Here is a 15158-nt window from a genome sequence, read left to right as displayed (position 1 = left end):
AGAGCTGTTTGAGCTGTGTGAGAGCTGTGTGAGAGCTGTTTCAGAGCTGTTTGAGCTGTTTCAGAGCTGTCTCTCCCCGCAGCCGCTCGGCCGGGCTGTGCCGAGGAGCTGAGGCCGCCCCGGGCCCGAGGGTCCTTCCCGCGCAGGGAGCACAGAGCAGCCAATGGGAGCGGGGCTGAGCAGGGGCTGGGAAACCCCGTGCCGCCCTCAGCGCCCCTCGCCCGGGGCTGCGGCATGGCGGGGGAAAGGGGCCCCGACAAAGGAGCTCACCAGCATCCAGTGCTGGCAGTTCTAGTGTGGCTCCTTGCTGTCACGAGGATGAGGAGGGTGGTCAGAAAGGTCACAGGCTCTTGGATGATGCTCAGAGATCTCAGCATCACGGCTGGGCTGGAACAGAGAGGGATCATGCAGCCACATTAGTTCAAACCACCTGGTTTTGCAGGAGCTGTGTCCCTATCCCGATGGTGACAATGACTCTGAGTTGGGCACAGAATGCAATGGAGGAGGCAAAGGCAGTCCTGTGCTTTCCCTTGGCCTGAGCTCATCCACGCCAAAGTCGCCTCTGATGCATCTTTGGGGTCCTGCCATGGAAGGGCAAAACGCTGGGGCCCCGCGAGAGCGGTGGCTGGAGGCAGAGCCCTGCTACAGCGGGGATTCTGTAACACGATGTATCAAACCAGGAGTCCCGTGGAAAAGAAATAGATAGGGACCGATTCTTGCTAGCTGTGTGAGAGCTGTGTGAGAGCTGTGTGAGAGCTGTTTCAGAGCTGTTTGAGCTGTTTCAGAGCTGTCTCTCCCCGCAGCCGCTCGGCCGGGCTGTGCCGAGGAGCTGAGGCCGCCCCGGGCCCGAGGGTCCTTCCCGCGCAGGGAGCACAGAGCAGCCAATGGGAGCGGGGCTGAGCAGGGGCTGGGAAACCCCGTGCCGCCCTCAGCGCCCCTCTCATGGCGGGGCGGGAAAGGGACGCGGACAGAGCCCGAGCCTGATGTCCCCAACCCTTCCCTGACAGGAGGAAGGTGACGGGGTGGGAGCGCCGGGCCACGCCATCCGGACCCAGGAGAGGGCGCAAAATATTTAGATTTGGAGAAATCCAGCTGATCCGTGGGTGTCCACCTGGCTCCAGGGCGGGAAGGAGGAGCCCTGCACCATCGCAGCACCCAGTTCCTGGATAGGACCCATGGGACGAGATGGCCGAAAAAAACTGGACCGCAATAAAGCTCCGAGGGGGAAAAAATTAATCAGCTTCCAAAAAGCCTTTTTGGTGGTGGCTGCAGTGGTGGCTGCAGGGGCTGCATGGGCTCAGGTGGTGACATCCAGCAGCCTCAGGATGATGTTCCTGACACTGGAATCACTAATCTGGAACGTTTTTAAGAGCAGGGGACACACAGAGCTGTCTTTCAGTCTCACCATGTCCTGCCCAGCCTTGGGGTCCTGTCAGCAATTCCCGTGGCCTAGAAGGCAGGGTGATGTGAGTAAAGGGATCCCTTAGAAATGGGGTGAACGCTTCGACAAATCTCCTCTGCTTGCAAGGCGCTCAAAGCCAGCAGCTGCGGAACAGCTCCTACAGCACCGAGCGGAGATGAAATACACGGCTTTCCCAAAATGCCAGCTCGGGGGGACATCATGGGCACATCATCCTTGCAGCCCAGGACTGGGGGAAGCAGGGAAGCAGGGCGGAGGGTGGGAAGGGAGAGCCAGGGAAGGAATACTTGCTGGGGCGGAGCATCTCACGGCATCGCTGCAGGAGCTTTTTAGGTCCTAAGAAATGCATTTACAGGAGGTGATCGGTTTTTTTTTTCAGTTTTTTTGTGCCTCAAGGTCAGAGGCAGCAATGTCCTCTACGTGGCCAGGACACCGCTCCAGCCCCACCCGTGCTGCCAAGGCCACAGCTCACCCACCAGCTATCCCAGCCACCTTCATTTTTCACATCCCCAGCGATAAATCTGCTGTCTTGGGGAAAAAAAAAGGGTTATATGCTGCAAATAGCAAGCGCTGACAAATGATGCTGAAAACCCACGAGAAAGTCTGTTCACGGGGCAGTGCTTCACTGGAGAGCTTTGCAAGTCGGGAACAAGGTGTTCTCCCTTCCCTGAGATGAGCTGCAAAGCAGGGTCTGGAGAAATCCACTGCGATGGGAAGAATCTCTGGCTGGAACTCACATTTTTGATTATTTATCCTGTTTCCCCCTAAAAAGAAAAAGCTGGGAAGGGATGGAGGGAATCAGGGAATGGTTTGGGTTGGGAGGGATGTTAAAGACCATCTAATTCCAACCCCCTACCAAGGGTGGGGACACCTTCCACTGTCCCAGGCTGCTCCAAGCCCTGTCCAGCCTGGCCTTAGACACTTCCAGAGATCCAGGGGCAGCCACAACTTCTCTGGGCACCCTGTGCCAGGGCCTCCCCACCCTCACAGGGAAGCCTTTCTTCCCAGTATGCCATATAAATCTCCCCTATTTTAAAGCTGTCCCCCCTCATCCTATCACTATCTGCCCATGTAAAAAGTTGCTCTCCCACTTTTTCATAAGCCCCTTTATATAAGGCAAGAGGGATGAAGGATGCTGGGGGTGGGGGGGGTGTGAAAAAAAGGATGCAGGGGGGTACTGATGGATACCAGAGGGGGGTGAAAGATACAGAGGGGTGCGAGGTGTTCCTGCTTATCTTCGGAGCGAGAGGGAAGCTCTAAAGCCGCCTTCCTCTCCCCCCATCCCCTCCATAAAAAAAGGAAAAATTAAACAAATAATAATAAAAAAAAAAAAAAGGGAGCAAAACTTCAACCCTCCCCCTCTGCGGGAGCAAACCCCGCCTCCGGGGAGGAAAGTTTATTTGAATGCAACAAATAAAAAAGCAGGGGGTGAGGGAGGAGGAAAAGCCAAAAAAAAAAAAAAAAAAAGAAGTGGTTGGGGGGGGGAGAGAGAGAGAAAACAAAGCGGGAGGGATGCAGCCCGCCGGCAGCCCGGAGGAGGAGCGGGGCCGGGCGGTGCCTGCGGCGGGGCCGGGGCCGGGGCGCGGCGGCGGCGGGGCCGGGGGGCGGGCGGAGGCGGCGGCGGCGGCGGGGGGGCACCGACAATGGCGGAGGGGGGCAGCGGCCGGGGGGTAGCGGCGGCTCGGTGCCTCCTGCCCGCCTCCTCCCCGCCTTCCTCCTCCTCCTCCTCCTCCTTCTTCTTCCCGGGTAGGAAAGTTTCAGCGCCGATCGCGGAGCAGCAACCGGGCCGGGCTTTTGGCAGCCTGGCCCCGTCGGTACGGCAGCTTTCGCTTCGTTTCACCGAGCCGGAGCCGACGGGCCCGGTTCATGCCGGGGCTCAGCCGCCGTCCCCGGCTCCACCGCCGCCCCCGCCGCCGCCGCCGTCGCCGCCGGGCCCGGGGTTAAACGCGGAGCCGCCGCGCTGGCCCAGCGTCCCGGCGATGCGGAAACTCTTCGGGGAAAGCTGCCGGCAGCCGACGGGACCGACCGGGAATGGGATGGGGAACGGGAGCGGGAGTGGGGGCGGGAGCGCCCGCGGAGCTCCCCCGCCGCCTCCGCCCCGCAGCCGCGTCCCGCACCCGGCGCTCCGCTCTCCCCGCGGAGCTCCGCCGGAGCCCGGCCCGCATTCCTGGCATAACTCGACTCGACCGCAACCACCCTCCTCCTCCCCATCACCCCGCTCCAACGGGGACGATGAAGCGGCGGCGGCCCGTTCTCCCCGCGCCTCATCGGGCAGCGAAGGCGAAGGGCAGAGCGCTGCCCACCGGCCCCGCGCCGCACGGAAGAAGAAGAAGGAGGGCACGGCGGATGGCGATGCCGAGGCCGAAGGCTGCACTAGGGTGGTCCCCCGCCACCCGCTGCCCATGGTGGCCCGCGTCTCCAAGGTGAACATCCTGCCCTTCGGCAGCCCCGGCGGGTCACGCAGCAGCAGTCGTTATTCCAGCACGGAGACGCTGAAGGAAGAGGAGCAGTTTGGGATCTGTTGGCCCAACCAAGGACGGACTCTCCAGGCAGGTTATGGTATCTATCGATCGCCCAGTTTTGGGGCCAGCGATGGCCTGGCGTGGGGACAGCCAGGAGTTCGTGTCCGCCCCAAGCTGCCCCAGAGCGTGGCCAAGGCAAAACCGGACTATGGGAGCGAGAGCCTGCACCAGCCAGCGCTGGAAGGGGAGCGGGCCAAGCACCGCAAGTCCTTGTCCAACCCCGATATTGCCACCGAGACCCTGACGCTCCTCAGCTTCCTCAAATCAGACCTCTCAGAGCTGAAGGTGAAGAAGAAAGGGGTGAGGATCGGCCTTGATGTGGGCTCCGATGGATGCTCCAGCGTTGCCAGCCCCTCCCCAGGCAGCTGCGGTGCCACTCATCCCCAAAACCGCTGGGCACCGGGCGAGCGGCCAACGCTCAAGGACCTAACGGCCACTTTACGTCGCGCCAAGTCCTTCACCTGCTCTGAAAAATCTGGGACGCGGCGGCTTTTCCTACAGAGCACCATGAAGCAGAGCTCCTCCGAGCTCCTCCTGGCCTCTACTGACAGCCAGGACCGGGTGGCTCCGAGTGGGGGACAGCAGGGGGACGAGGATCCTCTCCCCATGGTCATCCAGGACCAGTACATCCAGGAGGCGAGGCAAGTGTTTGAGAAGATCAGCAGGATGGGTTCCCAGCAGGACTATGGCTTTCCTGCCGAACAGAAGGACAGTGGAGGTGTGGAGGGCGCTGAGGTGGTGGCACCGACAGGGACGACAGACGCAACCCTTCGGGGACAGGTGGAGAGCACACGGTGTTTGAAGGATGTGGAGTCAGAGGAGAACCTCGCTTGCAGTAAATCTGTGGAGGAGCTGTCGGGTCATGAGTCGAGCGTGACAGACGAGGGCATCGTCACGGAGCCAGAGCCCATGGGGATCCCCTTCCAAGGCCTGCATGAAGCTGTGGACGCCTGGATGCTACCCAGTGCTGGACTGGCAGCCGGTGACTCCGAAATGCCACTGCCCGCTCACCCGACGGCAGCGGTTGAAGACCTTCCAGCTGGCAAACCCGAGACGCCGAGCACCCCTGGCAGCCTGCGGCGCCGACGTAAGTTCCCGTCAGCGGGCGCCAATGGGATGGAGGGCGGCAGCGAGGGTGGCACTGAGCCCTACCGCTCCCTCAGTGACCCCATGCCTCATCGGAGATGCTCGGTGGCGGAGGAGGCGAAGAATTTCTCCGTCGACAGCAACCTGCTGAGCTCGCTGAGCGCCAAGGCGGGCATCCCCCAGCCCGCCGCCAGCGCGGGCAGCGCGGGCAGCGCGGGCAGCGACCTGTCCCTGGGCAGCGATGGGCCCCGGGACTACAGCAGCCTCATCCGCACCATTGTCAGCCAGCCCGGCGCCATGGCCAAGCTGGGCGATGACAAGGCCAATGGCAAGACCATCAAGAAGAAGTCGCTGAGCGACCCCAGCCGCCGCGGCGAGCTGGCGGCCGGCGCCTTCGAGGGTCCCGGCGAGGCCATCAGCGAGCTGGAGCCCAGCATCCCCCCGTCCAGCAGCGAGCCCATCCTCTCGGCACAGCCGGCAGCGCCGGGCACCGGCCGCGGCTATGGCTTTGACCCCAAGCTGGCCGACGTGCTGTCCCCTCGCATCGCCCGCCGCAGCTCCAAGAAGCGCTCCAACCGCGCGGCACACCAGGAGAACCAACCGCCCCCGGCGCCCGCCGTCCTCGCCAAGAGCCGCCTGGCCACCAAGCACGTCCGTCACACCAGCGAGCCTGCCACCTTTGTCCCCATCACCGTCCCCGAGGCACTTGTCCCCTCCGGCCACCACGGCCACCTCCCTGCGCCGGCTGCCGGCCGCTCACCTGGAAAATCCTTCCCGACCCTCCAGCCTCCTTCGCTGGAGGATGTCACCAAGCGGTACATGCTGGCCCTCAACTCAGGTGACACGTCCCCCAGTCCTGGGGATGGACCCTGCTCGCCACCCGCTGCCCCACCGCCCCGGCTGCCCCGGTGCTCGCGGCTGCCCGATGAACACGGCCCCAGGACCAAGCCACAGGTGGTAAGTGCCCATCCATCCTAAAAGCACCTTTGTTTCACAGGGTACGTGACCCATCTAAAGCATTGGTGGCCTTGGGGGCCTGTCGTGTGTCCCTTGTGGTGGACAGATTCCCATCTGCGGAGGCACTGCTGGATGGCCAAGAGCCCTCCCAGCCCTTTCCGGTGGTCCCCAAGGGATGAGCTCTTGTTTGTTGGAGCAACCTCCCTGATAAAAAAGCAATTTTTGGATGGGAAAAAAGAAGTTTTCAGGTTAAATAACGCCAAAATTTGGTGGAAGAGGGTTTTATAAATATATATATATCATTTTATGTTTACATATAACATCTCTCTATATAAGGTCCTGATAAATTGACCATCTCTGAGATGCTGAACCAAAAATTGCCTTTTCCTTGGCTGGGAAGGCTTAAACAATCCTCCTGCTTGGGATTCCTCATGTTATACTCCTTATCAAGCAAATCTGCCTTTTCCCCCCAAAAAAAACTGCCATCCCTCCGCTTGGGATCGTGAGCATTGCTGTGCTGGTGGGTGGGAAAAGGGGGGGAAACATTTTTGTGCAGGCACTGAATATTTGATCGATAGGTACAAGTTTGATCCTGTGTGGGGAAGAATTGGTGCAGGCTGGGGGATGTGAAGGTGTTCTGCTCACCCTGAAGCGCACTTGCGTGCTTTGGGATCTTTCCTGGGATGGGTTTTTGGCATTGCTGGCCCCTTGGCCGTTGTTTGAACACGAACTCGGGTTCCCATCACTCCGCGTGTTTGTGCCGGGAAGGGCTTGGAAGCATCACCTCCTGCTGAGGCACAGCAGTGCCAGCACCCACGGGGCTTTTAATAGCTCTGGGAGAAGCCCAGAAATACCCGTTCCCGCGGGGGATCTGCGGAGAGCTCGCAGGAATGATGCTGGCAGGGCTCTCTCCCCCTGCTCTGATGCCGATTTAAGAGGATGGGCTGGACCATTCCCTTCCAGCAGCCGCCGGCAGCCAAGCGTGAAGTCCCCAGGCTGAGCCCGGCTGTGTAACCCTTGCTGGCCAGGGCAGAGCCACATGGAGCAAGGCTGGTTTTCTTTGGATCCTCCAAAAATCCAGATCCCTGCAGCATCTTCCCTCCAGGATGTTCTCTTGGGGTCTGGCATCCTCCTCACAAGATATTCTCTTGAGATCCAGCATCCCTGCAGCATCATCACTCCCAGGATGTTCTGGGCTCTGGCATCCCCACAGCATCATTCCCCCAGGTTATTCTCTTGGAATCCTTCATCCCTGCAGCAGTATTCCCCTCAAGATGTTCTCCAGGGGTTTCTGCTCGCCATCCAGCTCCTTCTCCCGTTGTTGTCCCTAATGCCAGGCAACAACCATTGGTGGCTGAGAACAGGGAGCTCTTGGCCACTGTGTGAAACATCCTTGGGGATGTTTTGGGTGAATTTGGGGTGAGTTTGGCAGCAGTTTTTGCCTGATGGACCAGTTTAGGTACAGTTTTTTGTCTTCTCTCATCTTGGGCTGGGATGTGCTATGGAACCATCGAGCGTTATAATTAAAATGGGTTAATGAGGAACCTCCTGGAGCTTTGGCTGGTGCCACCTTGGGGATGTTGGCAGGTCCCCAAGATGAGGCTGTGCACCCAGTGGCATTTCTAAATAATTAATATGCTTAGTTTATATAATATATGGTTTATTTTAATAATTTATGGAGAGACATTTCTTACTCAGGCAGCTCCCTGTGGTGTCCTGGGGCCGGTACCTGATGGCCCCAGTATCAGGGATGCTCTGCTGACCCCACACCCCGATACACCCCCAGCCCTGGTCTGATCCCAACTTTGGGATGATTTTGGGTGGGTTTTTACCAACTGTTTGGCCGAGCGTCTCCCGAGGTGGATGGGCCCCCCCTGTGGAAGCAGACCCTGAGGATGCTGCTCCTCACCTTGCCTGAACCCTCCGGCCCTGGGGAAGAGGGTGCGAATTTTCCCTTTTAAGGGCAACACCAAAGCTGTATCTTCAAATCTCTCTCCTGCCTTGGGATTTCTTTGTGCTCCAGCCATATCCTAACTGAAAACAGGATTTTTATTTCTCCTTTTGATTTACTAGATAGTAAAGAGCTGGGATGTTTTATTTCAGATGGCACCAGCTTTGCCTGGGGGGGCGGAGGGGGACCGAGCCCTGCAAGGGAGTTGCTTTAATTCGAAGTGAGAGCACCGAGGACCGGATGTAACTTGGCACTGGGATGGCTGGCTGGGAACAGGGATTTATGTGCTCCCTGAGCAGCAGAGAAGAAATAAGCTTTATTTTTTACTTTTAGATTTTTTTTCCCCTCCCTAACTCAATGGAAAGGGCCGGCATTGCAAGGTTGTGAGTCTGTGTGGGGAAATGGTCATCTCCACTTGGGAATTTTGGGGGGTGGGAGCATCCATACCGTATCATGTGATGGTCTGTCCATCCTGGTGTCCATCTCCAGCTGACTGTACTGGGATATTCTCTTGGGGTTGAGTGTCCCTGCAGCATCATTCCCCCAGGGTATTTTCCCAGTTCCCATGGTTTGGTGGTGGCTTTGGCAGAGGTGCATCTGGCACATCCCACCCAGAGAGGTAACATGCTGTTCTCCCTCGGGGGCAGCACTGTTTGTCCTGGGTGCTTTCCAGCAATTCTCCATGGGGCTGGAGCTAACCAAGCCATCCTGGGTGCAGAACTCCTTCACACCGTGCCTGATGATGGGCACGAGGCTTTTAATTCCTCAGGGGTCATTAGCAGCACGTCCTGCTCTGGCAGATCCTGTGGGAGAAAAAACCCAAAAACTCAAGATAAAGACTTCTTCCTGCTTCCAGCATCGCAAAAGCTGCTGGAATGGGCAACACACACAAGCATGTGTGTACACCCATGTGCAGCCCCACAAAGCCTAGCACCAAGGCAGGATGCATTTAGGATGCATTTGGGATGGATTTGGGGTCCATTTGCTGCTCAGCGAAAGTATGAGCAGGATGCCAGACTGGCAACCACTTGGATCTTTCTTCCCCCCATGGCTGAATCCGTCTGGGGATGGAAAATTAGGTATGTTCGCTGTCGTGCTGTGTTTATTGACTTAGCAGCAGTTGGATTAAACAGGAAAATATTGATTTAAATATAGCACCTCTGGGGAGCACGGGAGTCGTGGGAACGCGGCCCCCGCCGCCCTGGCTGCTGCCTTCCCCACCTGCTGCTCCCCGAGCGGGGCGGCCGCACCCCGGAAAAGCCATCAGGGATGGAGGGGGATCCCGGAGGGAAACGCTGGGGTCGCGTTCCCAGGGACGCTTGCGTAAACCACCCCCTTTCCTCCCCAGCATCCTCCCTCCCAGCTCATCCTCCAGGAGCTCCTCCTCGCTGTGGGGGCAGCTCAAAGGCCGGATCCGTGCACCGGCCATATATTCCTAAATTTGTCATCTTTGAACTTAGTTTCCCTCCGTTCTCTTTGTGTAAATCTCCACAGAAACCAGGTTTGGGGCTGTGGCTGGGAGTGTTCTCGTTTTTTGGTGTTACTGGAAGTCTGTAATTAAAGGAGCTGCAGGGGAAAGGTGGGAATGGGCAAATCTTGGCTTTCCTCTCCCTGCTCCGATGGTTTGCCCGAGTTTTGCGTCCCTGGATCCGCCGTGCTCAGCAAAATGCTGGAGTGGGAGGAGACTGAGGCACACAGGCAACCCTTCAGAGAGGTGAGATGTGGGATGGAGTGTGGAGAGGTTGGCTGGAATCAGGTGGTGCTGCCTGTCAGTGGCATGGATTGACCCTGGGATCAATGGTACAGGGCCAGACAACGTGTCCAGGGGGGTGACCCAGCCCAAATCCCCTCAACTCTGCCCAATTTTGTCTCTTTCTTTCCCCACTTCCAAAATCCCTTTGCCCATTTTTTTACTCTTTCCTTCCCTGGTGCCAAAATTCACTTAACTCTGCCCATTTTTGCTTCTTTTCTTTCCCTGGTGCCAAAGTCCCCCTAAACTCTGCCCAGTTTTCACTCTTCCCCAGTGCCAAAATCCCCTTATCTCTGCCCATTTTTGTCTCTTCCTTTCCCTGGTGCCAAAATCCCCTCAACTCTGCCCATTTTTGCCCTGTCCCTTCCTCGCTGCCAGGGCTCTGAACAGGGCTGCTTTGTCCCTTGTCCCCCCACTTTAATTAAAAGCCTCTAATTAATTAGGCAGCGAGCTCCACCAGAGGGGATGATCTATGTGGGATGTGCATCCTTTGAGGGCTGTGATGGTGGTGTGGGGCGGGATCCAGCCTTGGAGCGACAGGGTTAGCGCTGGGCTGAGCTGGTGCTGGGGGCTGGCCTTGGCCTGTAGCTGCCTGATCCAAAGGTCAGGCTCTTGGCAGGATCTGGGATCTGCAGCGAGGGTGGGAGGCTGGAATGGGCTCAGCAGGAGCTCAGCTTCCAGCCTGTGGAGAGACCCACAGTCCTGCATCTGGGATGCACAGGGAGCTCCCTGGGGCTGGGGTGGACATGGAGGGGTGCACAGGGAGAGGCTGGTTCTGGAGCTTGTGCATCCACAGAATTCCCTGGAGCTGGTGTGGGTGGGCATCCCTGCACAGGGAGTCCTGGAGTGCAGGGATACACATACAGGGGGTGTGGAGAGGTCCTGGTGCAGGGGTATATTCCCAGGGATGCACAGGGAGATCCCTGGTGCTGGGATATATTCCCAGGGATGCACAGGGAGATTCCTGGTGCTGGTGCAAGGGTGCCTAAAGGTGCAGGAATGCATGAAGAGGTCACTGGTGCCAGTTTGCACAGGCACAGAGGAACAGGGATCAGTAGTGCCACCTGTATCCTGGTGTGGGGAGATCCCAGGTGCGGGGGTGCAGGGATAGATCCAGGTGCTGCTCCCACTGCACACAGCTGGATGCAGAGGGAAGGAGCAAGGCTGTACATCCCATGGGTACATTGCTCTGCATTCCTGGGCAGCCTGCCTGCACCCTGCCTGCATCTGTGCACAGATGCCTGGGCTTTTCCATGGAAAATCACATGCCCCCAAAGCCTCTGGGAGGAGGTGGCCTGGTTCTTCCATCTGCTCTTGCCAGGGAAGCAGCAGGTCGGTCTCTCTGAGGTGTAACCTCCAGGTAACCTCCTGCCAAACCCAGCTGGGATGGAAGCTCAAAGCTTCCCAGGGCTTGTTCCTGCAGCCTTAATCCATCATTGCAAGGGCTGTGGGATCCTTGGAAGTGTTCAAGGCCAGACTGGATGGGCCTTGGAGCAACCTGTTCTAGTGGGAGGTGTCCCTGCCCATGGTAGGGGGCTGGAACAAGATGAACTTAAGGTGCCATCTGGTCCAAACCATTCTGTGATTCTGTGATTCTCTCATTTAGAGCTTTTCCCAGGGATATTTCTGAAGTGGGAGATTTCCCCTGGATATTGATCCCTGTGGGATGGGAGTGTCCAGAGAGGCAATGTGCTGGGGTCTCCCCTTGCTGTGAGTTCGTTGCTGAGCTCCCTCACCTGGTCACAGCAGGTCCCGTGGGGCATCCCACAGCTTCAGAGCTGCAGCAGGGACTTCTCCTAAATCCAGGATGGAGAAGGAGGTGCCCTCACACGAAGGGAAGGTGCAGCAAGGTAGCCCTGGGGTTTGGCCAGTACAGTTTCCTCTTCTCTCATGCCATGCGCTGGAAAACAGGGAAAGAGACTCCCATCCTCCCATCCATCCTCCTATCCATCCATCCATCCAGCCATCCATCCATCCATCCATCCTCCCATCCATCCTCCTATCCATCCATCCATCCATCCATCCATCCATCCATCCATCCATCCATCCATCCATCCATCTCCATCCATCTCCTCCCATCTCCATCAGCCTCCATCCATGTCCATGCTCCCATCCAGCCATCCCCCTCCACCCATTCCCACCACCCCACCGAGACAACAGTCCCCACACGCTATCCAGGCATGGTTTTCCAAGAGAACATGGTCCATCTGCCAGGATGGCTCCTCCTGAAGGCATCGAGCGCGGCTTGCACAGACAGAGCCCATAAAATGGAACCGTTGCCATTTCCACCATGGTGCCTCCAGGCCAGGATGTGTCCAGTGAAGGAAAATCAGCCACTTCCAACCCCCTCTCCCTCAACGTGGCTCTTTTTAAAGCTCTGATGGTTGATCCCGGTGGGGCTGTTTCTCTGGACTCCCTTGGTTTCCATGGAGAGGATGAGGGAGGAATTTCAAAGGGAATGGCTCCAGTAAATGAACTCTTCTCTAAAAATAGTATGTTTGCTTTTGGTTCTTTGGGAACTGTGGCCCGGCCAATGGGAGGAAGAATGAAAATCAGCATCTGGGTAAAAATATTCCAGTAACTCACTCTTTGTGCAAATTCCCTTTGGAGCCGCTCAGCTTCCGGGGGACAGGAGGCTGGTCCCAGTCTGCCCAGTTCCTGCCCTCCTGACCACCATTCCTGGGTGCAGCTGGGGGCTGTCCCCAAGCCTGGTGCTCCCCTGTACCTTGTGTAGGGTATTTCGAGTTGAATCCCTTTAACCCCAGCGGTGGAAGGACTGATGGAAGCAAATGTTGGGCTTGTGTGACCCCCATGTCCTGCGTTGTCCCGGAGACCCCGGGCATGTCCCTTTCTGGGAACCAGGAGATGGCCACCACCACCTTCCACCCCACCAGTGACATCCAGGACACCCGTGAACCCCACCAGGACATCCCTGCATGGATGTGCTGGGAAAAGGACACCTGTGGTAGGATCCCCCACCAGGTTTCCTCTGGAGGAGTCACTGTCCCAGTGAAGGGACAGCCACCACCAGGTCCCCTTGGAGAAGCCACCATCCTGCTGTGGGGCCACCAGCATCCCTGCATGGTCCCTGGGGCTGGAGAAGGTTTCCTTGGTGGTGCCGTGGAGTTGCTATTTGTGACTGCCTGTTCCCGAGCCCTCCAATACTCTCCAAAAAAAACAAAAAGGGAGTTGTTTGCATGGGAAGATTGGCATCTCCGAGCCTGGGATATGGTTTCCTGCTTTTTTTAGCTGGAGTAGCAGCAGACTCGTCGGCCTGCCCTGATTTGGCATCCTTCTTCTTGCTTTTTTTTTTTGGAAGAGTTTCATCCTGACCCCTCGGCAGAAACACCGTCGCTAGCGGTAGGGGATCAGGTCTGGTCCTTTTGATTTCTTTTGGGTTGCCCAAAACCCCGGTGAGATGGGATGTAGATGGCTCAGAGCCTCGGTGAGCGGAGAGGCAACTCGTCCCTTGATCGACCGAACCTGGCGCAGGTCAGTGGATGCTGAACCCCCCCTGTTCCACCCCCTGCCCCCCACCCCAGGGTGCTGCCGTGACCCTGACAGGGCAGGGAAGCTGTCACCTCTCGCCTTGACTGTGACGTGACGTGGGCTGTGGGCGTTCCTGGCGAGGTCTGTGGTCCCCCCCCCTCCCCAGATCCCTGCTGTCCCACTTGCAGCCGGCTGAGGGGACCCACGGAGCATCAGGCACCGGGAGTCTGTGGGGCACAGCTGGGTGAAGGCTGGTGGTTGTACCTCAGCTGCTGCTGGACATGGATCCAGGCAGGAGGGATGGGAGAAGTCCTGGCAGGGGCATGGAATGGGATGTTCAGGGCTCCTACCTCCTCCATCAGCTCCTGGGTATCCATCAGCTCCTGGGTGCTCCACGGACTCCTGACATCTGTTGGATCCTAGAAATCCAGCAGCTCCTGCATCCCCATCCCCTCTGGGTGCCCATGGACTCCTGGGTACCTGTTGGATGCTGGCCATCCATCAGTTCCTGGGTGCCCATGGACTTTGGATGCCCACAGGTTTGTGAGTGTCTGTTGGCTCCTGGGTGTCCTTCAGCTCCTTTGTGCTTGTGCATTCATGGGTGCCCAGAGTCTCTTTTGGATCCTGGGCGTCCATCAGCTCCTGGGTACCCAGGGAGTCCCCGCTGGCTTCTGGGTGCCCACAGACCCCAGGGTAGCTCCTGAGCAACCATCAGCTTCTGAGCATCCATCATCTCTGGGGTGCCCTTTGACTCCCGGATACCTCTTGGCTTCAGGTGCGCTTGGAATTCTGGCTCCATGTGGAGACCTGGATCCCCATCAGCTCCTGGGTACCAAAAACCTCCCGGTGCCCATCACTCCCTGCATGCCAGGCTGGCTCCCTCCTGGCTATCCCAAGGCCTCTGGCCCCATTCCACCAGGCAGCTGGGGCACCTTCACCTGCCACTTGTGCCAGGCTGGCATCCAGTAGTGATGCCCAGGGGTGCGAGCATCGGGCACCCTTCTCCCTGGCTTCCCTGTCCCCCAAAATCCTAATAACTGTTGCTTTTGGGGTGCAGTGGGATGCGGGGTGAGGCTTGTGCCAGGAACAGAGGATGCTGATGGGGGATCCAGGGATTCCAGTGAGTTGAGGGGGTGGAATTTACTCCTGTCCCGGTGGGTGCAGGGCCAAGCCCACTGGGAGGCAGCAGGGAAGGAGCAGGGGGAGGGAAGAGGAGCTGGGCTGACCTCAGCATCTGGAAAGCTGCGCTCTTGGGCCGTGGCCTGCGTGCCAAAAACCGGAGGCAAAAAAAACCTTCCATATTTGGTGAAAGTTGCTCCAGGACTCGGCAAGGGCTGGCAGCAAACGGGGGGCCACAAGCCCCCAGCTCTGCCCTGGACCACTGGTTTTGCAAGGGCTCTGCAAAGGTGCCAGGGGATGGATGGAAATCAGGGAGGGTTAAATTGGGGTGAGCATCTCCGATCGGGTGGCAAGGGGGGCATGGAGTGAGGGGGATCCATGGGATGCTGCCAGCAGTGCAGGGCGGATGTAGGAGATGCACCGGCACAATCCTGAGCCTCGAATTTTGGCGGGGGGGGGACTCCTCACCCTCAGCAGTGCTCGTGGTGCAAACCCCGATTTCAAGTGAAAATCCCACGGGAAAAGCCTCACTGTGCATTTAGAGGAGGAATTTTTGTTGCTCTGGGAAATGAGTCTCCTACCTTCTCCCCACTCCCCATCCCACTGGCACCGCTCCTGCTGGACAGCACGGGGATGCCCAGCATCCTTCTGCCCTGCCCTGGAAAAATTGCCCCAACTCCTTTATTTTTTATTCCCCTTTTTTTCTCACACTTTAAAAGCAGAATGGCAGCCAGGCCGTGTCCTCCCGGGATGAATCACCGCAGCCGAGAAGTCCAAGAAGGGAAAACAACTGAATTCCCGTGCACTGGGGCTGAAGCTGCCCTGCTCCACCTCCTTCTCCTCCTTCTCCTCCTCCTCCTCCTC

At 58.1% G+C, this 15158-nt stretch overlaps 1 protein-coding gene and 1 long non-coding RNA gene across 2 annotated transcripts in view; one reads left to right on the top strand and one right to left on the bottom strand.

Moving 5' to 3' along the window:
- The first annotated feature begins 3043 nt into the window (after window positions 1-3043).
- ARHGEF17 (Rho guanine nucleotide exchange factor 17) overlaps window positions 3044-15158 on the top strand; it is a 28885-nt gene continuing 16770 nt past the window's right edge. The window contains exon 1 of the mRNA XM_032095038.1: window positions 3044-5985. Within this exon, the coding sequence (XP_031950929.1) occupies window positions 3064-5985 (2922 nt within the window). The 5' untranslated portion in view covers window positions 3044-3063. The remainder of the gene's footprint in view (window positions 5986-15158) is intronic.
- On the bottom strand, window positions 6655-15158 carry LOC116437435. Its single transcript, XR_004237302.1, has 3 exons — window positions 13526-15158; window positions 11423-11586; window positions 6655-8739 (listed from the first exon to the last, which is right to left on the bottom strand). It is a non-coding gene; the product is annotated as an uncharacterized LOC116437435 (long non-coding RNA).

Source organism: Corvus moneduloides, chromosome 2 (genome assembly GCF_009650955.1).
Source record: "Corvus moneduloides isolate bCorMon1 chromosome 2, bCorMon1.pri, whole genome shotgun sequence".
NCBI lineage: Eukaryota > Metazoa > Chordata > Aves > Passeriformes > Corvidae > Corvus > Corvus moneduloides.
This window is presented reverse-complemented; position numbering and strand designations above follow the sequence as displayed.